The sequence below is a fragment of the Lingula anatina genome, chromosome 1 (genome assembly GCF_051362555.1).
Source record: "Lingula anatina isolate TDL-2025a chromosome 1, LinAna3.0, whole genome shotgun sequence".
Taxonomy (NCBI): domain Eukaryota; kingdom Metazoa; phylum Brachiopoda; class Lingulata; order Lingulida; family Lingulidae; genus Lingula; species Lingula anatina.
In genome coordinates this window covers 28,858,250-28,884,608 of record NC_141767.1, presented here as the reverse complement: position 1 = coordinate 28,884,608, position 26,359 = coordinate 28,858,250, and the positions used below count along the sequence as shown (strand labels likewise).

Here is a 26,359-nt window from a genome sequence, read left to right as displayed (position 1 = left end):
TTACACCATTGTGCAATGATACCATGGTCTAGACGCGTGTGTGTTAAGTCTGGGCGATGTGCCACGTGTGTGGCTGGGGGAAGCAGTTGTTTCTAAAAACATTTTAAATTCGCATGAAGGCGAGTGCAGGGGTAGTTTCAACTTTTTTACTGTTTTCTTGGGCGAATAGAAGTAGAGTTGGTGTAGGTTTTTTGACATTTAAAAGGGAAAAAAGCCCGACGATAAATACTCACAAAAACAGATTTCATCACGTTTTGGATACTCTTTAAGTACATTCACAGCGTCACCTTACTTCCTCAGCCAGAACACTGTATCCAAACAAAGTTTTCAAGACCATTTTAAGGTTTCGTTTAGGAAGAACTACTATCGTCTTTATGATTCTTCCACCGATTTCGAATTTTTAAAGTTATTTGAATGACGGAAGGAGTCATAAAGGTTCAGATATGGTACAACGTTTAATACAAAGTTCTGTCGATCGGCCTAAGGATATTGCTTGGGTTGCTAGAGTACTTGCTTGAAAATAGTAAAATAAAAATTAAAAACAATAAAAGCCGAAAATTTTCTATAATAAGCCTTTGTAAGTAGGGGTTCCTGTCTGCTGTTTCCTTCCCCCTCGTTGTCTTTATTTGGCAATGACATATGATCAACCACAAAACTTGTCCATAAAAATCGCCACCTACAGGGTATGAAGACTGGTATTTTTATCTTGCTTCGTTCAAATATACAATAGTATAGGCCAATTTTACTGCAATACGTGTAATGCATATGAATGAAAAATTGTTTACTTTTTCTCTTTTCCCTTGTCATCCATATTTCAAGGAGCAGAGGTACCTTCAAAGCTAGGGGATACATGGCCCTTTTTGAACCCTCCTCCGTTTGCCAATGATTTTTTCCATGTCCTGATTGCAGAAAGATCGACGGACGTTGTTTTATTTCCACATTGACCAACCGATTTTAATGGTATTTGTTATTCCGAATTCTCATAATACTAGAAAACGCAATTTTATGTGACAGAATACTATGTGCGCCAGTGTTTAATGTTGGACAGGAAGGGCACATATTTTAGTCTGCCAGTGTAAACGATAAGAAAATCCTATCTTTAGCGATGTCAGCGCTAATCCGGAAATAAGATAATGCCCACGTACGACGTACGCACCTCTATTTCTGGCGTCTGTACATAGTGCACATGCAGTCGTACCGAGGTTAAGGTCTGAGGACACGCATAGCTGACGTGACAATAAATCAAGTTTTTAAACATACGCTCACAAACATTCACAACACCTGAGTTTCACAGTGCACTGGAAACTCGAGATCACCTCTCTACGGTACTACGCATGTTCAAAGTCTGGTCAAGGGGGTTCAAACACTTGTACAAGTATCCACCTTGTCCGCTGAATTACAGTTTCACTTTGTTTTACACTACTTATATACCCCTTTCCCTCCCTTTTTCTCTCTTACAGTACACACACACTCTCTCTTTCTTGATGTCACTCTTTGAAAAACACGTGCGTCTATTTACGCAGAAATTGCTGACGTCATCATTTCATGTCCAATTGCACACTTCCGGTCTGCGAATTGTTTGAAGAGTCCCGCAAATTAGTAAATTTTGAGTATTTACAAAGTTGAGAAACCACTGTAAATATTGGAATGTGGATCTGAATATTCAACACGACTGGGATCTAAAAAAGTAAGTAATCTTTTCCTTGACATGAAGCAATGGAAGACATTTTTCAACTGGCCTTGCCTAGGTAAGCTGGCTAGCTTTGTCATTTGCTGTCCGGCCTCGGGATCCTCGCCGCAGCCATAAATTTAGGATATAATTTGGGCATAAAACGTCTTTATACATGTTTGCTGCTAGAATACGACAGTTGAAAAGTTAAAAAACTAAATGATTATATTTGATCCACTATTATAGATTCACTCAATTCACAACAAGGTTAATAGAATTCATCATTCCAATTAACTCTAAATAAGCAAGTAGTTGGATTGACATGTAGATATCACTGAATATGTTCTTTTCCTTCCCTGATTTAAGATCACCTCTAATATTAAATTATTAAAATCAGTTAGTTAATTTTCTGTATATTGTCTGTGAAACGTACTGTAAGTGTATGCACCTGTATTGTTTCACATTGTAAACAAAAGTTTTAAAAAAAGGAAACTTGTACCCATTTTAATATACATCTAATCATGTTCTTAACCATTTACAGCTATGGAAGAATTACACATGAAAAGGAAGTACAAAGAAGAAATTGTTGATGGTGCATTTAGTGGAGACAAGTATTGCAAATGGACAAATATGGGGGATCCACCACCAGATGGCACTGGTACAATGTACAATGTGGGACAAAATTCTTTACCTATGGTGCAAAATGGTATGATGGCCGGATATCCTGCTCCTAAGCAAGAGAACCAATGCAATACAAATGGAGCACCAGTAAATGCATATCATTATGGATACAGTCCTAGTCCCCCAGTGCCCTATTCTTCCCAACAGATGTATTCCAATAATGGACCTGTACACCCTCCACAGTCTCTCAGTAGAGAAGATCAGCACTTCCAGTATCAACAGCATTATAACCCAACTGAAGGTGCAGGACAATACAATTATAACCAGGTCCAAAACCAAGTCGTGCCACAACAGAATAGTTCATGGGCACCAAGTGGTCATATTTCTTCTGCCAATATGGAGTTTAGATCCTCTGTTTCTACAATGCACCAAATGTCACCTGATGGTAGAAGAGAGAATGCGCTTATTTATAATGCTGGAATGCAGGAGTCTCAACAGAACAGTGCAATGTCATATTCTTCTATGTATTTGCCTACTAATGCACCTGGCTATACACAAATAAAACAAGAGCAACCTAGTCAGCCAAATGGGTATTATCAAGGGGTTTCCAGAATGACACCAAGCATGAGTTACTATGGAAATGCACAGCAGGAGTTAGAGCAGAGAAACCTAATGGCAAATTCTCCTGTCCCAGCAACTTATCAAGTGGACAGTTTTCCTGGGTCCTGGGGTGCACAACCAAAGATAAACAGTCAACAGCAGGGCAATGTATTATTTAGTGGTAATCTCAATGCACATAACTCTATGCCCAACAGCATGGTATCAGCAGGACAGTATAGCCAAGTCTACCAAAGCAATAATCCACAAGAGAACAACATCAGTTTTAAAAATGAACCATTCATGAATTTATTGCAATCTAATAATTATGGGTCTCAGCCTGAAATAAGAGGCACTGAACCACAGTATAACTGTGGACAGAACTCCAATGTCTCACTACAGAACTGTTCACAGATGCCTGCAAATAACACATCCGAAAGATTTCTTGGGGGTGTGAAACAAGAATTCTCCACCCAAAACCCTCTCTGGGCAGCAGATGGCCCCATGCCTAAATGCATCCCAGACACAAATTTATCCATTGAGATGAACAGCAGAAAGATTCCCTATTACAATCATGCTACCATCAACATAGCTGAGGAGTTTCTCAAGATTGAGTTGGATTTGTGCAGAACTTTGTGTCAGATTCCAGTGGGGGAACCAGTGACTCATATCTACAACCCACTAGAGTATGCGTATGAACCACATTCAAACTTTGTCCAGAAGTACTGTACCTCCACGAGGCCAGTCTTGTTTCTAGGGATGAACCCAGGGCCATTTGGGATGGTTCAAAATGGGGTAAGTTTAGAAATGGGTACATAGTTTCTCCATTTTGCATGATAGAGACAGTTATTATGTATTTTATTTATGAGTGCAGATTTTTTAACTTGATTTGAAAAAAAAAAACAATTCATCAAGTAGTATCAGTTATAATTTGTCCTCTGCATCATATGTTTTTTTTCTTCTCCAAAATGGAACAAAGTGCAGTTTTGTTAAATACATCTGGGTCTTCAGGTGAGATAGGATTGCACAGACATTAAACATGAAGTAAATTGTAATGACAAACACCAAATTTATGCTAAAATTACATCTTATATATCCCAGATTCCGTTTGGTGAAGTTAGCATGGTTAAAAACTGGCTGAAAATCTCTGGCACAGTGTACAAGCCACAGGTGGAGCATCCACAGCGTCTCATTAAGGGAATGGAATGTACCAGGAGTGAGGTTAGTAAATTGAGATTTGCATACTGGTTAAGTATATGCTTCTACAAAGATTAACCATAGAAAATTGATCTATAAGAGAACTTTGAGGGATTGATCTGGGCAAAATCTGTCAAATTCATTTATATAATTGAAGCTGAGCTACATTAGTTTCTACATGAAGGCATCTTCAGTTTTGAATGTATGGTGTATTACTGTTATTTCAGAACATATTGCAAAATGCTAGGTTTATTATTAAAATTTCAGGCAAAGATGTTTATTTTATCTGATTGACCTTCTATTTAACTATGTTTTAAGCAACTCTTATTACCAATGCCCCTTGAAAAATCATTTTTCATAATGTAACTTATAATCTTTCAGGTCAGTGGTGCAAGGTTTTGGGGATTTCTAGCAAAAGTGTGCAAGGAACCAGAAGTCTTCTTTCAAAACTGCTACATACACAATCTCTGTCCACTTGCCTATATGTCCAAGACTGGCAAAAATATCACGCCTCCGCAATTGAAAGTGGCTGTGAGGAAGTCTGTCAGCCAGGCATGCGCCACAGCATTTTGTAGAGTGGTAAGGCTCTTGGATGCCAAAATTATAATTGGCATTGGGCGCTATGCTCAGCAGAGTGCACAGACTGCCTTACAGGACCACGGCATTGAGGGGATCCGAGTGGAGAGCATCATGCACCCCAGTCCCATCAACCCAGCTGCCAATAAAGGATGGGAAGATATAGTTGCCAAACAGCTGGAGGAGATGGGTTTAATGCAATACCTAACTGGAAGGAATCCCACTTCCTGATACTGAATCATGGGGCAGCCAGGAGCTATACAGCTGATCACATGTGACTTGAAGCAACAGTTTTTGAAGTCATAAAACATATGCCTAGAGCTACACACCTGTAGTCACATCAGAGCAGTATGTTCTTTGGATAAAACAGGCCATAAACTGCATTGAAATGAGTGTTTTTGTTACCAGTCCCAAAATAATTGCTTTAACGGGTATCACACTGTCATTAATTTTGATGATCAAAACCACTTTAATGTATTGTAATTGTAACATAAAATGGTACGTATAGTACTGTTTCAATAACTTGTTTTTACTTAGTTAAAAATAGACATTTGTTTTAAAGAATCATGCAGCTATCACTTTAGTGACTTATTTGTGTAAGTACAGAATTTGTAGGGATATGACAATTTAAAGTGTAATTTTTAGGATTTTTTTTATTTTATACACATTTTTGTTAGCATAGTTGATGTAGTCTAAAATGGGTGCTGTATGAATGTTTTTATTACAAGTATAAAGAAGCAACAGTAACAAGATATCATTTGTGGTTCTGTTGTTTATATGCATCACTGGTACAAAGATCAAAATTCAAAAAAGTAGTTTCCCAATTTATATATTTGTATATTTTGTTGTTACAATCAATTTAATTGTATAGAGCAAAAATGGATGTGAAATTATGGTTTCTCTATCAGTTGCTGCAAAATGTAGAATTTAAGCTCTATAATTATCATGTTATGTCACATCTTGACAAGACAGATTGTACAAAACATGAAAGCGTAACCCTTTCATGTTCACATATTGAACAATTTTCTACATAAATAATATATATCTTATAACATTGCTATGTAAAATAGTAGACAAATGTTGTAAAGTAACTATAAACAATAGCAGAATCTCACATTCAAGATCTATTTGTACAATTATTCTAAAGGTCCAACAACCTGATTAAAATTGTAATTGACTGTTAGTGTCTTTAATGTCTATGTAAACCAATAAAGTGTATACTGTTAAAAAACCACTGGACTTGTTAACAATGCCTGTTTTTAAAATGTCAGCTATCATGCACAATCTCAATTTCACTGTCCAATGGTGGAGTCATGATGAGGTACATAGGACACGCATGTGTGTTGGGTGTTTCAGCTTATTTTTTCTTGCTTAATGTCCTCTGCTTCTCTGCAAACTCCACAATTCGCTCGTCAACTTTCAGACCTTTTCTCCTCCGAACGTTGTCCATGTAAATTCTTGCTCTGTTCTCAGAATCTGCCTTTTCTCCAAAGTGCATGTATTCTTCCTCTGTGGTAGGCACCCAGTATGGATCTAGATCTACAACCTGGAGAACAAGATATATCTGAATAACAGACCTCTTGGCCAAAAAAGTGCATAAAATATGTTTATAGACAAGGATTTTTTACAAGAATTTTAATAAGTGGACAAAGCAAGAACAAATGGAGCAACATATCTAAAATAGATAAAATGCTGCTACTTTTATGATATTAAATTAAGTAAAAAATAATTACATAGATATTTTGGTCATACTTTCTCATATAAATGGTACGGCTACAGCAGAATAACTCTTCTGCTGGGTGTGATCCCCCTAAAAATAACAAAGATTTGTTTGTTCTTGGCACGTTACCAGCTATGATACATACCTCCCAGTGGCTGAACTGCAGCTGAGGACTGGCCAAACCACTGGTCCTTTTCCTGATCTCCTCTGCAAAACCAAAACTTTCCACCACAGGCAGCACGGCTGTTATACTAAATATCTGTGATCCTTCCATCATGTCCTCAAATGTTACACGTCCGTGACGTCTGCCTAGAACTGCATACACCTTACCTAATATGAAAAAAATACCCAATTTAAATCAAAAGTAAATGTTGCTTTTGTGAATTAGTTAAATAGTAAGACATGCTAATTGTATCCATTTTTCCTCCATAATGCAGTTCTTTCCACTTCACAGTCATTTGCAAAAATAATTCTAACAAATGCATAATCCTGTAGCATGAAATAACAACCAGTTGATAAAATTTTTCATTCTGCACTTCCACCAATTCTCTACCTTATTATTTTTAAAGCCATTATTCCATTGCACGGCAGGTTTCCTCTTACCTAAGACTTCCGCTGTGGCTCTGATCACACAGGTATACATGGCCACCATCAACCTCTGTGGCTGACTTTGGAAAGCCTTCCTTAAGCCATCTTTCACAGTGGACATAATCTGACCAGAGACTGGACCATACACATCTCTCTTGAACTGCACACTTTTCTCAGTGCCTGATTCCAAACTTGCATCTGGCTTAGGCTTAGCTGTTGAATTATTCTTAGGCTGATTTGGTTGAAGTTCAATACTTTCTTCGTCTTCTTCTGTAAGTGTACTCGGTAGTGGCTGTGGCTCACTATGCATCTCCCACTTCTCTACAGAAAAACACACTCCCATCATTGGTTCCTCACACATTGGTCCCTGAAGAGTAGCCAGCTGAAAACCACTGACAATGTTACTGTCATATTCTCTAATTTTCCCTACTTTAGCCACCTGATCTTCTATGCTCTCTAAACAACTCCATATGGAGGGTCTGTCATATTCAGGGATATTGTTTACCAGTACATTGGGACCCATTCTCTTTGGTCCAAATGAAACTATTCTGTTTACTACACCATTCCACTTTTTACCAGCTTCCTGGAAAACTGCTGACAATTTTGCTTTGAGTTCTCTAATAGCATCTTTTGTTTCAAGTTTCAGTCTTTCTGCAGCCTGGGTGTCTTCTTTTTCTACCAGCCTTGCCATGGAGTATTTTTCTAAAGTTTTGATTAACTCAGCATGATCGTCTATAATTTTTGCTGCCCCATCAGGCAGAGGAATGGCCCGTAGTCTGATTGTGCACATTCTGTTTGGTGTCAATGTTTCCACCAGTCCTGGTTCAATTAGCTCTATGTCTTCCTCATCAGAATTCTCCTGTATTGCCATGGATTGCTTCTCATTAGTTATTGCCTCGTTCACACGGTCCACTGTTGGAGGGGGTACTATGGTTTCTCTGAATGGGACTATGGGAGCAGACACATTCAGCTCAATTTTGGAATACCTGGTGAAAATTGAACATATGGAGAAATGAAAATAATTATTTAAATACAATGAAAAGGTCAATTTTTTATTATTTATAGATTTAACTTATTTTTTTCTCTAGACTAGTCAGAAATAGTACAAAATCTATATTTAACGTAATCAATTTTCAAACCAACAGCATCTTTTCCTTTTATGATGAAATTACAGATCTACTCAATCTACTCAAACTAAACAGTATTAATTTGGACAGTCTCACCTTTCTCTGATGTCATCCACACATCTCTGGAGATGGACCTCCCCAGCTGCCATGATGACATGTTCTCCAGTCTCCTGAATCAAGATCTCAACACAAGGGTCTGCCTGGTTCAGCAACTTCATGCCATGCACCAATTTTGGCATATCAGCTAAAAAAAGATATGTTGAATAGATAGATTGTCTTTATCATATCAATATCCTATCAATAATGATATTATAATGAGAAGCAGGATGCAACACAGTTGTTTTGCCACTTGCCAAGTCTGGCATGGAAAAGCTTTCCTAGCATCATGTTCAATCACTGCTGGCTGGGTCTATCAAAGCATAGGTCATCAACCAACCAGTCAGTGTGTCATCGAAGCAGTTTTCAATTTTTCATTGTTCAAACCAAAGTCTCCCTCTCATACATTTGTTCTCTAGCTGAAATGTTGTAAAACTAATACAGATGCTATGCTATTACTTCTATGAATTCAAAAATATTTACACAGCTGCATGTGGAATGAGAATAATAGGATTATTACTTTTATAAGATATAAATACCTGGGTGCACTGGCTCTAAAGCAACTTTAACAATGGGTGCAGCTTCAAAATACATAGCTGTAAAGGCAGGGCAGGCCACAGTGCTAGACAGAGTGCCAGACTTCAAAACGTGCTCCTCCAAACCTCCAATGCCTGAAATTATTGCATATGTTCTTTTAGCTTTATATTAATATTGAATTATCGTGGATAGAATAACCTAATTCACAGTTTTGCAATGCTGAAAATATGCAACCAAAACAGAAAGGAAAGAGCATATACAGTATTTTGGAATAAAAATACAATCAGTTGCAACATATTTGATACTAAATAAACTTCCACTAAGCTACATAAAAGCAATTTTTCTGCCTCCTTACCTAGAACATTGCCTGCTGGCACTTCATCTAAATCTTCCAGCTCTCTCCCCATAAACATGTACAGGTCATTTACAGTAACTGAGGTGATGTGATGACCACTGGTCAACTCACTGACCGTCAGGCTATCATCTATTGAAGTGCCCTCTCCAATCTTTAAATAATGGCATACACTGGGTCTTGAACTTTTATTGATAAATTATTGTTTTAATTTTTATTATTCACTAAATTTTGGGCTTCTTAAAGCCCTATAACATGTAGCAAAATTACCTATTCATGATTATAATAATTTTTTTTAATAGATCTGCTCTTTTAAAAATCATTTCTCAATAAAGCCCTTGAACAGTATGAGTCTAAATTAATTTGAAAATACACATTACAGTGGAATTCCTTACCTCTTCCAGTACTCTGCTGGGGTCATGTTTGGGTCCTAGGACATATAGTTTCTGCCCCTTTTTAACTGTACCACTATACACTCTGGCAAATGCCAGGAACACTTGGTCAGATTTCTCCTCCTCAATTTCATTTTCACCTGCCTCTTTTTCAAATGGTTCACTTTCCTGCTTCTCTTGTTGAACTGCCACTTCTAAAATAATATTTAAAACACCATACAAATTCTGATTACTCAATACAGGTATCAGTTGATTCAGAAATTCAGTAATGGGTAAACTCTCAAGGATACCTTTTCCTAATTCTAGCATAAGAATTACTATGTGGCTATCATTCTAAATGAACAGGATATTTTGCTAAGGCTACTATAAACACAGTATTGTTCCCTATTTCTGAACATTAATGGAAAAAGCTATCTGGTGTAAATTGTATTATATTATAGTTTATGGTCAGGATGAGCTCATTCCAAATCAAGCCAGTTTGAATTTGTGATTTTGAACCAGGCGTCTTACACTAAAACAATCTTAGCAACCTTAAAAATGATACATCCAAAATAACAGCAGCTTATTCTCACCAGAACTGACAGCTGCTTCTTGAGTTCCATCTGACTGTGCTGCTAGTCTCTCTGCGTGCCTCTGTCTTGCTACCAGCCGTCTCTGTGCAAGATCAGCTTCAGTGAGAGGTCTGAAGAAATACACCAGACAAACAAAAATAAAACAGAGAATACACAGTATTTTGAATTCCTATAACAAAAACAACAACAAAAGAAATGCTATTGAGGATTTTAGTGAGGTCGCCAATAACGCAGACATTACAAATAAGGTACAGCAAGTTTCCTTTATTCTACTTACCTTTGTTTATTTTGAGGTAGACACTGTCTGTCAAAGGGAAACATTTTTGAAATGAAAACAATCACTGGTTTATCTTCCCCAGGACTGCATGACAAGAAATCTATATGATAAAAGAAAGTGCACATGGGATAAATAATTGTCTGATATCATAAATATTAGCCTTTAGATGAACAGGTGCTGCAAAGCTTTTAACATGATCTTATATGTTCAACTGACAGTATCCATTCCATAAATATAAGCCCCTTTGCCCAACTGCTTTCCCAATTTCATTTTACTTTAGCTAAAAATACTTTTCAACTACAGTGAAAACTGCATAAAAATACCTTCTTTAAGTTGCTGTGTCTGTAGAGGTAGAGAATCAAACCTTCTGGCACCCCCACACATCAGTTTCTCCACCCTCTCTGGCAGAAAATCTTTCGGGGAAGGAAGATGACTGCAGACAACATCTGAAAAGATTGAAATTCGTATTTTATCCTTCTAATACATGCTGTGATCTATATTTTGTAAAAAATAATCACAATATGGGTATAACAATAAAAAGATGACCATCCACACAACCCCAGAGTGCTGTGATCACAGATAGAATACCCTGACATTTCTGCAGGGCTTCAAAAAGCAATTCTTAACTAACAGAGAGCACCTCGCATAGAGTCCCCCCTGTGTATTACAAATCAACTGCCATTATAACATATTCACCTAAAACAGCCTTTGAAAGTGGCAACCACTGACTGACAATGGCCTGGAGATGTACCCTAGCATCAGTGTGTCTGGAATCCCTAGGGGGAATCTGTAAGTTCAGTGACTTAACTATTTTCTCAATCATTTCCTTGTCTCTGGAAGAAAGAAAAATAAAAATAACATTATATGAGGAAAAATGAGACAAAAGTTTTAATTAACCATACAATTTCATCTATCATTACTTTTGAGTCAGCCATAAAAATTGCAAAGCTCTGACTTTTCTACACTTAATGCACTGTTTGTTCATAGCTTAACTATTTTACAAAAAGCATACTTACTTTCTTACGGTGACTGCCTCATACACTGACCAAAGGTTTTCCAATACAAACTGGACAAATAAAGGCTTTTTACCTTTAGCCTGAAAAAATAAATGTATTTTCTACACAAATGAATATATATTTTATGTACTACTATTCTTCACCCATCCAACTTAAAAATAATCTGATCACCTGGAGAATGACAGATATAAACATATTTTAGATCCATTGTAACCAAAGATGTACAAGTGTCCACAACACATAACCACACCATTTTACTCCAATTAGACATATAATGGACACACACTCACCTGTGCACCTTTACGAATCCTCTTTTGTTTTGTATCCAGATAAAAATCCCCCCACAGTGTCTTCTTCAAAACACCAGCATTAATTCCAAGCTTAACTGAATACAGCTCAGCAAAGTGACCAATGCTATAAGAACAAAACACAGTAAACATAATACACTGAGTATCGTGACAAAAAAAAAAACGCTTCATAAATATTCAAATGTAGAACATGGAAAAAAGTTCATATCTGACAATAAAGGTAACAAAATCATTAACTCAAATTTTATCCTCTTGTGTCATTATTATTAATATTCTGGGTTGGAAAAGCAGGTATTACCTAAAAGCCCATCCATCTAATGCACTTGCAAACACCACATTTCCCTGGTCTGGAGAGAAGTACAGATCTGCATCATCAGTATCATCTAAAGCTGAGCTCCATTCATATACCTAGTTAAGGAAATAAAGGAATAACATAGACTACTAGAATTTCAATTTTCAACATAAAATAAATACTAACTGCATTGAAAATCTCTTAATTCAAAGAACAATGGCATATTTAAAAAATGTCTTAATCTATTAATTTTTTTCATTTCCATTATAAACCAAACCTTACCTGATCCCCACTTGTTTTAACTTCCTTTTGTTGGTTTTCTTCTGCTTGCTGAAATTTATTGAAAGAAATAAACTTGAATACTGTCTAGAAGAACAACACTGCATTTCATTTAAGTAACATGGCTTGCCATAATGAAGTCAAAGTCTATTAATTATTCAACAAAAGTGAATCTGACATTCATTCCTTTGGGTTTATCTGTCAAAAAATGGACTTACACTGGACTCTTTCTCAAAAACTCCACTTGTGAACAGTTCTCCAGTAATAGCATTCACCTGAAATCAGAAAACATAAATATTATTACTCTACTGAGCACATCAGTGAAGAGTAAACAGTTAAAACTTGCATCATTTTGAAATAAACCAAACATATTAGTACATTATTAACTGGAAAGTATGTATATTTAAGACTATCATGTTAAGTATGCTAATATAAACCTTTACCACTCATCCTTAACCTAGTACCTGCTCTAATATCTGCTGCAAGTGAAGATAGGTCTCCAATGGAGTAAATTTCCACTCAGAAACCAAGCGATCTATCTTGTTTAAGACAAGGATTGGTTTGAGATTTTCCAGCCATGCCTGCCTCAGAACTGCATGTGTCTGGAATTTAAAAAAAATGAATTTAATTGTCATGTTTTACAAATTCCTTTAACTAATACCAAACAAACTTGCAAGCTCTTCCATGATATTGTTTTTAAAATATTTTGATAAATAATCATCTTAAAGCTAAAGAAATTTCTTACAAAGCAAGAAAAAGGGTTTCTATTCACTAGAATATTACCAACTTGCAAGTAATTATCACATGTACATTAGTGTTCCAGACTTGTCTTTCTTACAGTTGAAACTTTCTAACTACCGGCCCCAAACACCAAAGTAAACAAAGAGTACTATTTAGCCTGAGACATCTAAGTAATATGGTCACTTGGTGTTGACAGGTAGACTGTTACCGTCCATAGTTAATTCAAACTTGGCTTTACCTGAGGGCAAACACCTTCGACAACATCCACTATCACGATAGCACCATCACATAACCTCACAGCTGTGGACACTTCACTGGAGAAATCTATATGTCCTGGAGAGTCTATTAAGTTTATCAGGTACTCCTGCTCACCTTAAAAACAAAATTGACTAAAAACCCTCCTCTAACTTATGTCAGTTTGCAATGGTGGCATATAGATATTTCAGGTGAATTGTTCGTGGATGTAAAGTGATCTAAGGAGAGTCATTCCCTTATCATCTGATAAGCTAATCATCTTCTGTATCTTGGCATTGATATTCAGACATTAACTTAGGCCCACCTGCTTCTCCAAACATTCACTCTTCTTAAAATACTATATCGAAACTCTAGTATCCACATCTCCATATTCAACTTACCTTGAGCAAAATGTAAACTGATTGCACTGGACTTCATAGTAATTCCTCTAACTTGCTCATCTTCTCGACTATCCATGTATCGTAACTAAAATCGACATGGCATCATATAAACATATAAATTATTCAACACATATGAATTATTTTATCACAAGTGAAATTATCAGAATCTGTACTTTTTTCAAACATAGACAACTTAATACTTTCATTCGATTGTGCTTCTGACAAACACCATGGTCTATAGTAGATATAAACCATATATTGTCACAATTTGTGCACAGGAAACCTATAGAGCAAAGAAACCTATTGAGCATTTACACACATTCGCAAAACACACTTTATGTACAAAATATACATTGTTGTGAAAGTATTTATATATCAGCTTGATTCTTTTACCATGCAGCTGCATTTTATAAACTAAAACAAGGCAGCAAAGCTGTCAAATGTACAGACAAAAAGCAGGAAATAACTATGCACAAAATAGGCTACTGCCAATTCTGATGCAAAAGTACATAATGTTAAACTGCAAATTCAACATTAAATTTTAACAAGACAGCACTGTTCTGAAATGGGTTTATTTCCATTTTTAACACTTTTAAAACATAAAACAAAATAACAGTTTACTGCCATTTTTAAATGATCAACTAAGAAAATTGATGAGATTGGAAAAATATCAATAGAACAGTGTTAAATGTCCAATTTCCTCCATTCTGAGATTCTGAACATACTGGATGATTGAATCTGACAAACTGCAATGATATGAGTTTATTTCAATTGTTGACACTTTATTACACAATACACGATAAAAAGTTTACCATCATTTTTACATAATCAACTAACAATGTTGTAAAGATGCAGGAAATGTCAAACAAACACTTTTACGTATCTTATTAGTTTAATAATGAGACTGTTAACATGCCTAAGAATTGAATCTGAGGAAATTTGAAAAAACAGCACACCTTCTAAAATAATGGCACGATTATGCTGATTTACGAACTCAACCTGCATTTTAGTAAAATTGACCCCTCCTGTGCCTTTCATGACCATTGTCCCATCTGTTTTTCTTATATTGTGTTTACAGTGTTGCATATATGCTGAAAAATGAAAAAACAGCATAACTACTAAAATAGTGGCCTGATCATGCCGATTTTCGAATTTGATCTGCGTTTTAGTAAGATCGATTACTCCTGTGAGTTTCATGACAACAGGCCTATCAGTTTTCCTTGAAATGTGTTTATAGTGTTGCATATATGCTGAAAAGTGAAAAAACAGCATAACTTCTACAATAATGGCTCGATCGTGCTGATTTTCGAACTTGTCCTGCATTTTATGAATATTCATCAGCTCTGTAAATATACAGCCAAAAAGTAAAATTGACTTCCACTTGTCGTGTTTACAATGAAAGTGCACGGCACCAGTGACAGTGACGGCGACGACGACGACGACAGACGCAGGTGATGGCAATATGTACAGACACATCTGTTTGAGAACAGTAAGTGACATGGTTTTTCTTAAATGCTCATCATGGGAGCAGTGCCCAAAATAGATTTTTTTCAAATTTTGATGCAATATTACATAATGTTTAACAGCATAATGACCATCATTTATTAATAATAAAATATTAGCATTATGGATATTCAGAAAATGTGACTAGCAAAGGTCTTCAGGCCCATGGAACTTCAAAGTCACGACTTGAAAATGCCAAAATGTAAACAAGACAGCACTGTTCTGAAATTTTTTTTTTTTTCATTTTTAACAATTTTTTAAACATAAAACAAAATTAACAGGTTACTGCCATTTTTATACAATCAACTTAAAAAATTGATGAGATGGGAAAAATATCAATACAACAGTGTTAAATGTCCAATTTCCTCCATTCTGAGATTCTGAACATAGTGAATGATTGAATCTGACAAACTGCAATGATATGAGTTTGTTTCCGTTTTTGAAACTTTATTACACAATACACGATAACAAGTTTACCATCAGTTTTACATAATCAACTAATAATGTTGTAAAGATGCAGGAAATGTCAACCGAACACTTTTAAATGTCTTATTAGTTAAATAATGAGACTGTTAACATGCCTAAGAATTGAATCTGAGGAAATGTGAAACAAGATAGCACTGTTCTGACATGGGTTATTTCCATTTTTAACACTTTTTTTAACATAAAACAAAATAAACAGTTTACTGCAATTTTTATATGATCAACTAAGATAATTGATGAGATGGGAAAAATATCAATAGAATAGTGTTAAATGTCCAATTTCCTCCATTCTGAGATTCTGAACATAGTGAATGATTGAATCTGACAAACTGCAATGATATGAGTTTATTTCCATTTTTGACACTTTATTACACAATACACGATAAAAAGTTTACCATCATTTTTACATAATCAACTAACAATGTTGTAAAGATGCAGGAAATGTCAAACAAACACTTTAATGTATCTTATTAGTTAAATAATAAGACTGTTAACATGCCTAAGAATTGAATCTGAGGAAATGTGAAAAAACAGCATAACTTCTAAAATAATGGCCCGATTATGCCAATTTTCGAACTTGACCTGTGTTTTAGTAAGATTGATTACTCTTGTGAGTTTCATGACAACAGGCCTAACGGTTTTCCTTAAAATGTGTTTACAGGGTTGCATATATGCTGAAAAGTGATAAAACAGCATAACTTCTACAATAATGGCTCGATCATGCTGATTTTCGAACTTGACCTGCGTTTTATGAATATTCATCAGCTCTGTAAATATAAAACCAAAAAATAAAACTGTGTTCCACTTATCGTGTTTACAGTGAAAGTGCACGGCGACGGCATTGCCATCGGCATCGGCATCGGCATCGGCGACGACAGACGCAGGTGATGGCAATATGTACAGACACATCTGTGTCTGTACATAAAAATCTAAATATGACTAAGTAAAGTGAGAGCTCACCTTTCCTGCCATCCTGTGTGATATGATGCCATTACTGGCCACCAAAACATCTGCTAATGTTGTTTTGCCTTCACAAGATAAAGTAACAATTTTAAAATGTTTTTAAAAAGGATAGATGATTATTTCCTCATCTTGCATTTTGTTATACCTCCCCAATATATACAAGAATATTGAATCAAATATGTAATGTTTAAGAGTACTGGTTGAGTTTAAGACGTTTATCAAATTCCATTAATTTAAATATAACTTAAAAATACAATGAAAAAATGCCATAATAACTCACCATGATCTACATGTGCTAGAATGCAAATATTCCTGATATTTGCAGGGTTTCTTTGAAGCTCAGCAAGCTTCTGTGTCGATTTGCTCTTCATTTTACTGGAAAAAAATAGGTTTTGAAGTGGTACACATAGTTCACTTAAAAATACATTTTAAGCCAGCTTACGCAAGGAGAAGTAACAATGATAAAAAAGTTAATTTCGACTTAGATTACAAGAACTACAGTGCAAATGTAGTTTACAACTGCCAACTACAATCGCTGGTACTAGTAAACTTTTGCATGGACGACGTAGTTCACTCTGTACAATGCCATGTGTAGACGAATGATCGCACTTTGTAACTGTAATGAATTACACGATGTATTTAGTTTGATCTGAAGAGAAATACGCGAAGAAAGTTAAACATACAATTGCACAACGTCCAGTAATGAGTAAATAATGAGCAACGTGGGTCCAAATATTGCAGGTCGCAACTAACATATTACTTGGTGTTTAAAGCTAGAACCTTTTAAATAGCAACCCGTTTTACCTATATTTATGATTCTGGTGTATTAATACGTAAAAACCAATAAATTTGGCACAACCATAGCCAACTGTAGTATAAAAATGTGTAAATAATACTCCGTCTGCTTCGATCACTGCATGCTTCCTGGCTGCATCTAATGTAAGGAATATTTTACAGTCAAGGGAAAGGAATTTAGAACAAAACAAACCAAAACAATTCATAAAATGGAATATGACATAAAAATAATTACTTTATAGTTTAATGCCCTTCAATACTTTCATCATTACACATTATATTGATGGATTCACCAATGAACAATCCATGTATTTTTTAAACCTGCTTCCGGTTGTGGAAGGGCAAGTCCATTAATCCAAAGGGTTGCGCTTGCTACGTTAAATTTGTTAAAACACAACTTGATGATCTCGAAACAACAAATATCTCACCAAAATCCATAAGATGTCACCTTTTTAGTTATTCATAATTAAAGTCAGCATATATATGTTATTTTATTTGTCTTATTCAAATTATTTAAACTGTTTCTTTGACCCAACCTCTCCAAGCAACAACCTAGTTACAAAGGGTTAAATAAACAAGAGTCTGTTGTGGTGCTTGACAACGTGCACGCGTATGCCTATCTGTACAACAGAAACGGGAGAAGTCGGGTTTAATAAGAACATCTTTAATAGTGTGAAGACAACAGTCGCAGAAAACAGTCAAAGATGACAAGAAGGTGTATCTGCGAGATATGTAACTGTGGGTAAGTAAAATGTGACATTTTAGCGTAAAATAAGGGGCAGGTGCCCGTTTCATTAATGCTCGTGAGATGCTGTCAGTGACGCTTGCGGCTGTGGCGTACACTATGGCCGGTGCAAATAACCCTGTAGCAATTTGTCATGGTATTCTTCTAAATGAGTTTGATTTTTTGAGGTTGAATTGGTGATGGTTTGCACTGAATTTATGGGCCCACTGTAGATACATAATCTCTAAACTATTTGGGGAGAGCATCTTTTTCTCATTAATCACCCAATGCTTTTTTTGTCAGATAACGCTAAGGTTTCAAAAATCATTATTTTATTACCCATTGGATATCTTTTGCCTTCTTTTGAAATTTATGAAATGTGGCCGTTAAATTTTGCAATGATATTTACGTAAAAGATTTTGAATGAAAAATTGTATATGGTTTATGAAGGCTTAATTGTTAAATATCATATTTTTCATCTTATCATTTTTTTCTATCTGAATAACCTGTGGTAGTTTTCTAAATGAAAATCTTTTTTCTGAGGCAACTAAGTAAACTGGATACATCAGCTTTTTTGCAATGATCGATGTTTTATGACAAGTGAAATAAATGATACTATAAGTATAATTTAGATGTCATTGCTTCATGTACACAAGGTACAACTAAAGTGCATAAACAATTACATGTAATAAAACAAGGCCAGTGGCATATTGAATTTCCTGAGTAGAACTAACATGGCAATTAAGTATTCCAAATGGTGCATGGTGTTATTTGACATGCATACATTGTACAGTACATGCAAGTCTACATAAATGCTTAAATTCCTTTAAGAAAATAAGTTCAAAGATGACATGCCTTTGCCTCATGTGAAATATTAGGTAAATGTTAAGTTGTTCACTTCTAAGATCATTTATCAAGTGGGCTGAAGCTCAGCTAATGGAATTCATGACTGGAATTTAAATGCTGTTTTCATATGTAAAATCAGTATTCATGAGGCATTTTACTAGCTTGCACATAAAATCAGTAAATGAAACAGAAGAAAGGTATGAAAAATTAGCAGTAAATATTTGTCTCCTTTACATATTTAACTTAGGTTGGAGGAATCCATTTTTGAAATGCAGAAAATACTTCCTTGAAAAGCAGAAAATCCACATACTTTTGCATCATTATGTGTAGAGCACATTTTAGCAAAATAAGATGTTTTGTAAGTCCTTATTTACATTAAACCAGAGACCTACTAAATTTGTGTTTTGAAAAATAATATTTAGCCATTCATTATGAATAAAGCAAACAGTTAACCTGCAGTTAGAGAGCAAGTTACGTAAAACTTTTAATGTGAAAGGTGAGGGCTGTACAAGTCACAATTTATGAAAGTTTTTTTTTTTTTGTGTAAACATGTACAGTAGAACCACACAATGAAACCTTCTGTTACCTCCTATGTCCTTGTACAGACAATCAACTTGTTTATACCACCTAAAATAGAAGTAATCGATTCTCATCCTCACCCAGATCCCTAGGGATTTGATCAAAATAATATTACTGCATTTTGTGCTTCAATGTATACATTTATTTCTCTCAAGGCATTCAAAATATTTTAGGGTTGTTTATATAAGCAGTTACCTAGTAACAGAATGCTTCATCACTTAACCAATTTAAAGAGTAAGACATCAGTGGGCATGTTTTCACTGCATAGGAGTAAAGTTATTAATGATTTGGCTAAGTTGGTTATTATAAGTTCCAATCTTAGTGATAAATGCTATGGCAGTCCATTTCAAATAAACTCCCGTACAACTAGGGTCTATTTCCAGTTTGTTTGATGTAACTTCTATTACAAGCCATTAACAACAAAGTTTGTTAGATTACATGTTCCTTTAAAGCCATGGCTTACATTTGATATACTGGTAACTTTTGCAACAAGAGGAATGTTAATACCTAGCTCTGATAACACAGGGGCATAGTAGTAGGGCCTGGTTACCATAGGATTGGGCGTGGTATGCTGATAACAACTGCTCCCCTACATCTTGCAAACATTTCACAGATGAAAGGGAAAATTTAATTAGTGTGCAGAGTTTGAGATTTAGATGTTTTTTGCATGTTTAGAATGAATATATGAAGGTACTCATAAAACATTGATAAAGTGAAGTATTTTTTGTAAAGCCTCACTGTAAAACATGAAATCAACTACAAAGTCCCCAAAGTTCAGTTAGTATTTGATGAGAATCTAAAATCAATGGTACTTTTTGTTCAGGTAAAAGTTACCTGCACCAGATTTATATCTACATCGTGTTTAACTTTCATTGCCTTCAGTCAATATTTGAAACTAACAGATCAATGTCATTGTTGTTAGTTACTTATCCTAACTCTGCCCATTGCCAAATAGTTATACACACAGTTCATAATAGAAACCACATGCTAAACTTACTTTCCATCCACTCACTTTGTATTTTGAAAGAAAAAATAATAAAATGAAATCCTGTCGAAACTATTTGTTGTATATTTTTTTCTGAGTAGTTTTTGCCTAAGAAAGAATACTGTTGAGTAAAGCCAGTCCTGCTACATCAAACCTATTTTTAAGGCACACTCCATGAGGTTTATCCATTAAAATGGATTTTCCCAGGAAAATAAGCAATTTTTTCATACTCATGAATCATTTATCTAACCTTGCCTGCACTTGGATTTGACGGTTGATAAAATCTGTAAAGGCTGATTTTAGCTTAAAATGATTGGCCAGTCATTATAACAGTGACCATTTTCCTATAAGCTCTAATGGAAATAAGAACATCAGGTGCCCTCCAGAAAAAATATTTAAGGGACTAAATCATTTTGTGTGTATGTAAGGTTTTATAAGAAGCTGTGGATGACAGAAAAATAGAATTTTGGGGGGTTTTCAAACCTTAAAGCACGTGTTCTGATTGCAAAGTGTCTCACTTAAGTCAGAGTAGGAATTTATTTATTTATCTACTTATTTCTTTTGATTAATCAAGAACATGTGTTTCATTTTAGGTGATAGTTTTTCTCAAAAGAGAAAAAAAAGTAGAAGGATCAACCTGAATTGTATCTGTCGAGGCATGATTAACAGTGTTTTTGAAATAATTCACTGACTCTTTTTCTCTCATTCCCTTTAGGCGGCATCGTTGCCCTCATAGGCCCCTTGGTGTCATCAATCGAGGGGGAACGCCATGCCTTATATCAGAATACAACACCAATTACCTGGGCCGCTTTGTCCCACCCCGCCCTTCCTTAAAGCCCAAAACCGAGGCCATGCACAGCAGCGGCCCTATGGCAGACAAGACAACCAACAGGTAATTATGAATTTTTGTAGTCAGTTTATTTACACAGTTTTTTTTGTTTTAATTGACCTACATTTCAAAATGATGATGATGTTTTTCTTGTATTCACTGTGTTTGTCTTGTTTTAATTGTTACACATTTGTATATATAAATATATAAATTTTCCCTATGGCCCCTAGTGCTTTGTCAGGTGTAGGGGGTGGGGAGAAAGAAGAGATTGATTTAAGTAGTTTATGGAAATACCTTTATGGACACACTAAAGATATGTCTGTTACATGTACACTTAATGGTGATGTAGTGTATTAATTGAAATTCTGACCCAACCCAGTCTTGACTTATGTTTTGCAGGTGTAGTAGCACAATATTGATCAGTTGTTTATGTTAATGCTGTGAAACAACATCATCATGAATTATTGCTGTACACTAACATATGTATTTTTCATGCCTATGTTCAGTTTTTCATTTGTATTGCATCACCTCATTACTGCACGTTATTTACAGAGTTGACTACGTGAAACACCCGACAGAAAGACCCTATGTCCACCAGCCAGAGGTGTATAAGCCAGTGGAGGGAGAAATGGACATGACTACATCTTACAGAAAAGAATATATAGGTACAGTTGAGAGTTTAGAAATACCTTTTAAAATGTAAGTTATGAATTGAGGAAAGTGGCAAGTTTGCCAACTCTACCAGGAGTTTATGCCCATATTCTGTGCATTTTAGTGTCGATTCTATTTGTTTTCATATGGTGGACAATAGATCTAGCCATATCCAATAGTGAAATATTAGCAACTCTAAATAAAGAGAGGTGGTAACAGTGAAATTAATAGCACATGTATTCTCAATAAGTCCATTAAATGACAGATTCTGTTGCAATAAATTACTACCTGTGTATTTTAGGTTGACTGTGATCATTTCAAACTTTGTTTCTGTTAAATTAAGATGTGGTAGTTCGGGACGGATCATTTAATATCCTGTTGTGTCTGGTATCTAGAGTAATGAACCTGTATGATAATTATGTATTATTGGTGGTTGTCTTGGCAATAGCACACCCTAACAACTAGTATTGTATCCAGAAGGCAGTTGAGAGGTTTTTATTGATTTCATGACATCTATTTTATTGTTATCTACATTGCACATCCTCTCATTTGTGAAATGTAATGGTTACATTTACTTTTATGTAGTAAGTGGAGATTTTGAAATTGAACAGATCAAATACTTGATGGTTATGTATAGCATCAATATGCTGTTATAACGAGTGTATATTTTAACCTATTTAATCCATGCAAATCTCTTAGTTTATATGACTTTGCTAATCTTGTTTAGTTAATTTTTTTATTAAATTTATTTATAGGTAGACCTATAGAACCAGCAAAAGCTGTCAAAAGGGATGGACAGAGAAAAGTTGAAGGAAAATTTGAAGGAGAACCAACTTACAGAAGTAAGTTTAATTTACCTTCAGTTCATGGGGGGATCATTGTCAAAAATGTCTGTATCTTATTTTGTACTTTAGAATAATAAGTATAGAAATTTGTAGTCATATCTGTTTGATATAAGATTTCTTCATAGGGACATTTTTTCAGGGTTTCTGTTGTCATCAACCTCCCTCATTTCTATTTGCAAATGGCTTTTGCTTATGTCTCAAAGGCTAGTTCGTATGATCATTTTTGAATTATGTCATTTTAAGTTGTAAAGAAAATGCAAGATTTCCATGAAATTCACATTCCCCTTACTATGAGAATAGCCTTTGAGAGAATGGCCTTTGATATGTATAATCATGATAGTGTATTTTTAGGTTTGGGACATGATTGAATGATGCTCAGTAAGAAATTGTTTTTGGCACCTGAATTCAATATATCCTACTTTTAAGTATAGTTAGGGAGTTAAGTGATATATTTTCTAATGTAATATTTTATTTTTCAGCTGACTATAGGAAGTGGGCATTGCCCAAGAAGATGGTCCACACACAAGAACCTTGGATGCCACCAACCGCGAAAATGGATGGCAACTCAACCTTTCAGCATGATTACATCCGCCATAATATTCCAGTCACAAAAAGCTGCAAGCCTGAAGAGGCAGCCATGATGTCTGAAGCACCCCTAGAAGACATGACAGGCTACAGAGAGGCGTATAACAAGAAACCTATCCCCCCAAAGTATGTCAGAGATAAACCAACTTGGCAACCCCCTACCATGGCTTTTGATGGACTGTCAACCAATAAACGTGATTTCCAAGGCAAGAAGGCCCCCAGGGCTCCCAGTCAAAAGCCAGACCAGTCAGCATTTATTTCAGATCAGCCATTCAAGGGTACCACCACATGTAGGGAAGACTTCAAGAGATGGCCAGTGGAACGTCCATTTGTCCATGAGCCTGAGCAGTGGGTTAAACCCCAGGGAGAAATGGACCTGAGGTCAACCACACACCTTGAGTTCACCAAGAAACCCATGGACAGAACCCTGGCCAAAGCCAAGCCAGAATGGAGGCCTAGCTCGGCAGCATTTGATGGTTCCACCAACTACAACCATGATTACCGTAAATGGAATCTCGGTAATCGACCCCGTCCAACAATGAAACCTGACTATGTGCCCAACAATGCACCTTTTGAAGGCATCTCTACATTCACAGCTCACTACATTCCTAAAAACGCAGCTCCAGCGAGAAGCTGCAAACCAGATCAGAACGCCTTCATGAGTTCGGCACCATTTGAAGATGGCACCATGTACAGAATGGAGTACGTCAAGAAGAAATCCACCATCTGTCCAGCGGCTATCTTAGATACATCTCAGTCTAGCTACAGATACAGAGATCAGGATGAAAGAGGACATAAATGGTATCAGCCTATCATAGAGACTGTGACAGAACTTCCCAAGGGCACCAATAACATACCCGTGCCTCAGGTGGCAGAGATTGCTGTTGCATAAACTTCTTGTTGAGACTCTTTTTGTTGGGATGTGAAGTCAAAATTGCATTTAGTCCATAAGAAACCTCCGATGCTTGAACAAATTAGTGCAATGTTGAAGACATGCACTGTGATTTTTAATTGTGATGAAAAGATATAATCCATTAATTTCTTATTGCATAAATAAGCACATGCATAGCACATTGGCACTTCTTTTATTCTTTGATAAAATGCAGATTTTCCTCAGGGTTCAAGGAGCAATCACTGCTTATCACCACTTGATAAGAGGAAATAATTCCGTCCTGATAAGAGAGCAGTAATTATGCACAACCAGCTGAAGTACATGTAAAAAATTGAAAAAGAATTAGATGTTTATTTCATGCTACATGGAAGAAAATTAACCTTTAAGTTATTGTATTTTTTCACTATTTGTTTTATTTGTGTGCTTCAGCCAGTGCTTGCTTAGAGTCATATTCAAAACTAATGGGTAAAAGCACGACATAGACTAGTGTGCCATATTTTTTAACCTATCAAAAAATGAAAATTAAAATTCACTGCTAAGTATATAGAGTGGTGCTTTTAAGCAAAAAACTTTTGTGCTAAAATCGAAATACTATATGTAACATGTAGGTGTATATTTCCAAGTTTGCTTCTACTGCATTAATGTAAAATTATAACATTATTGTTAACGACATTGAAAAAACAAAGTACGTCACAAGTGGGTTAAGTACGGGATAACACCTAACACCCACCTTCCCACCAATACAAACAAATGTGCAATATACAAGGTTGTAAGTACATTTTAGATATGAAGGTACCTTTAGCATCACGCAATATGAAAAGGCTTAATTTGACAACTTTTGGTAAATCAGAAGGTTCCCTTTCTTATGCACAACTTTAATTTCGCAAATCAGGCAAATTTATCCAAATTGGTCTGTTTAATTTCGTATTGGTTGCTTGTTCGGAGTTTGCAATCAAGTATGTTATAAGGATGCCCATTCCTGAAGCTTTCAAGATTAGGAACCTTCTAAGTTGCCATGGTGATGTGTCCCCATTATCTATTTACATAGGTTTGTCAAAACCTGGGGAGCTTAAAGGAATCTTTACCTCGATCCACAAACAAGATGGGTTTTATTTTTAAATCTTCTCAAATCAAATTCTGTGATATATGTTTTTATGATTCAAGTTTAGTTGCGTATCTCCCATAAATATTATTTTATACAATGTAAGTTTAGTTTATTACATGAATGTTGAAATTGTAAAGCAAAATATCTTTTTACATCAATGCTGTTCTTTATTATTGAGCAAAATGTTACAGCCATCAACGTATAGCAAAATATTGTAAATAGCTTGTAAGTTTGTGTATATAGCCACATATACTAAAAGTATTTTAGATTTTAAATAAAACCATTTCTTTGAAAAACGACTTTTTGTCGTCAAGTGTCTGTAGTTCACTGTTTCTATAAATTGATTAAAATGCCTGAATCTCGCAAGGCATTAAGACTCCTTTAGTTTGTGCCATATGCTATGTCTAAGAGCACATTCTTGGTAGAAACCTACCACTTGTATACATCTTTCAATCCTCTCGAATCGACGTGTGTTTCCGTCACCGGATCTTGAAGAAATGTTTCTATCCCTACGCACAATGATATGCAGATCAGATTTTATATTTATCATTGAAATATATCCGTTTTTAAATATCCCAATGACGTTTGTTATCATTACCACCATCTGAAGTGTGTTTTTCCTCTCACACTGAAACTGAAATATCTTTTTTTCTGTAAAATATTCCAGTATGGCAGTAGCTCCGATATGAATTTTTCTTCTTGAAGTTGCATGCTGAAATCATGTTGTCAAGAACACGAATAGCAGCATCGAGTTTTGTAGTCTCTAAATCTACACATGTTTAATCTTTGAACCATGCCGCAAAATTTGGACTGATCGTAGCAATCTGGAAGGCAAATGAAGAAACAATCAAAAATCATATTATATATATTAACCACACTACCTCGCTTGTAATCAAGAGCAATAACAGGCCCACCGCCAGATACTCATGACACCTAATATACATTTTCTTCACAGGTTAAATAGCATATCGGGAAATTTAAA

The 26,359-nt window shown here is 35.5% G+C and overlaps 4 protein-coding genes across 15 annotated transcripts in view; 2 read left to right on the top strand and 2 right to left on the bottom strand.

The window, feature by feature from the left end:
- Window positions 1-1,517: 1,517 nt before the first annotated feature.
- LOC106175931 (uncharacterized) lies at window positions 1,518-5,894 on the top strand. Of its 3 annotated transcripts, none has more exons than XM_013558105.2 (4): window positions 1,518-1,687; window positions 2,211-3,682; window positions 3,989-4,108; window positions 4,466-5,894. In XM_013558105.2, exons 2-4 carry the CDS (start codon window positions 2,213-2,215, stop codon window positions 4,889-4,891), a joined length of 2,016 nt encoding a protein of 671 aa, XP_013413559.2. In that variant the 5' UTR covers window positions 1,518-1,687; window positions 2,211-2,212; the 3' UTR covers window positions 4,892-5,894. The 3 variants fall into 3 exon arrangements, with proteins under 3 accessions (XP_013413559.2, XP_086859066.1, XP_086859067.1); XM_087002940.1 differs by having other exon boundaries at window positions 1,542-1,748; XM_087002941.1 differs by lacking the exon at window positions 1,518-1,687 and adding an exon at window positions 1,784-1,936.
- Window positions 5,415-17,496, bottom strand: LOC106175930 (elongation factor-like GTPase 1). 2 transcript variants are annotated; one of them, XM_087002938.1, is made up of 22 exons: window positions 17,346-17,496; window positions 16,822-16,916; window positions 16,539-16,606; window positions 13,593-13,677; window positions 13,196-13,329; window positions 12,681-12,818; window positions 12,435-12,491; window positions 12,220-12,267; window positions 11,944-12,053; window positions 11,628-11,751; window positions 11,338-11,417; window positions 11,018-11,154; window positions 10,645-10,767; window positions 10,322-10,421; window positions 10,045-10,154; window positions 9,476-9,666; window positions 9,084-9,234; window positions 8,731-8,862; window positions 8,192-8,339; window positions 6,984-7,954; window positions 6,526-6,710; window positions 5,415-6,206 (listed from the first exon to the last, which is right to left on the bottom strand). In XM_087002938.1, the coding sequence occupies exons 2-22, from the start codon at window positions 16,910-16,912 to the stop codon at window positions 6,018-6,020; spliced, it is 3,372 nt and encodes a 1,123-aa protein (XP_086859064.1). In that variant the 5' UTR covers window positions 16,913-16,916; window positions 17,346-17,496; the 3' UTR covers window positions 5,415-6,017. The 2 variants fall into 2 exon arrangements, with proteins under 2 accessions (XP_086859064.1, XP_086859065.1); XM_087002939.1 differs by having other exon boundaries at window positions 17,337-17,488.
- Window positions 17,497-17,887: 391 nt separating this feature from the next.
- On the top strand, window positions 17,888-25,677 carry LOC106175935 (stabilizer of axonemal microtubules 1). The gene is made up of 5 exons (XM_013558126.2): window positions 17,888-18,078; window positions 21,186-21,362; window positions 21,852-21,964; window positions 22,706-22,792; window positions 23,275-25,677. Exons 1-5 carry the CDS (start codon window positions 18,041-18,043, stop codon window positions 24,270-24,272), a joined length of 1,413 nt encoding a protein of 470 aa, XP_013413580.2. The 5' UTR covers window positions 17,888-18,040; the 3' UTR covers window positions 24,273-25,677.
- LOC106175934 (protein madd-4) overlaps window positions 25,522-26,359 on the bottom strand; it is a 26,737-nt gene continuing 25,899 nt past the window's right edge. For all 9 annotated transcript variants that reach the window (XM_013558108.2, XM_013558111.2, XM_013558109.3 and 6 more), the window contains one exon: window positions 25,522-26,201. In XM_013558108.2, the coding sequence (XP_013413562.2) occupies window positions 26,104-26,201 (98 nt within the window). In that variant the 3' untranslated portion in view covers window positions 25,522-26,103. The remainder of the gene's footprint in view (window positions 26,202-26,359) is intronic.

Bases quoted from the DNA above. Each gene is read 5' to 3' on its own strand.
- LOC106175935 (XM_013558126.2), top strand. From the start codon at position 18,041: ATGACAAGAAGGTGTATCTGCGAGATATGTAACTGTGG. The intron at 21,363-21,851 runs GTAATTATGAAT...CGTTATTTACAG, and splicing joins GCAGACAAGACAACCAACAG to AGTTGACTACGTGAAACACC. The intron at 22,793-23,274 runs GTAAGTTTAATT...TTTATTTTTCAG, and splicing joins AGGAGAACCAACTTACAGAA to CTGACTATAGGAAGTGGGCA.
- LOC106175931 (XM_087002940.1), top strand. From the start codon at position 1,709: ATGAAGCAATGGAAGACATTTTTCAACTGGCCTTGCCTAG. The intron at 3,683-3,988 runs GTAAGTTTAGAA...TATATATCCCAG, and splicing joins TTGGGATGGTTCAAAATGGG to ATTCCGTTTGGTGAAGTTAG. The intron at 4,109-4,465 runs GTTAGTAAATTG...ATAATCTTTCAG, and splicing joins TGGAATGTACCAGGAGTGAG to GTCAGTGGTGCAAGGTTTTG.
- LOC106175930 (XM_087002938.1), bottom strand. From the start codon at position 16,912: ATGAAGAGCAAATCGACACAGAAGCTTGCTGAGCTTCAAAGAAACCCT. The intron at 12,492-12,680 runs GTACTAGGTTAA...TTCTGATTTCAG, and splicing joins TGCAGCAGATATTAGAGCAG to GTGAATGCTATTACTGGAGA. The intron at 6,711-6,983 runs GTAAGAGGAAAC...TTTTCATATTAG, and splicing joins AGCCACAGCGGAAGTCTTAG to GTAAGGTGTATGCAGTTCTA.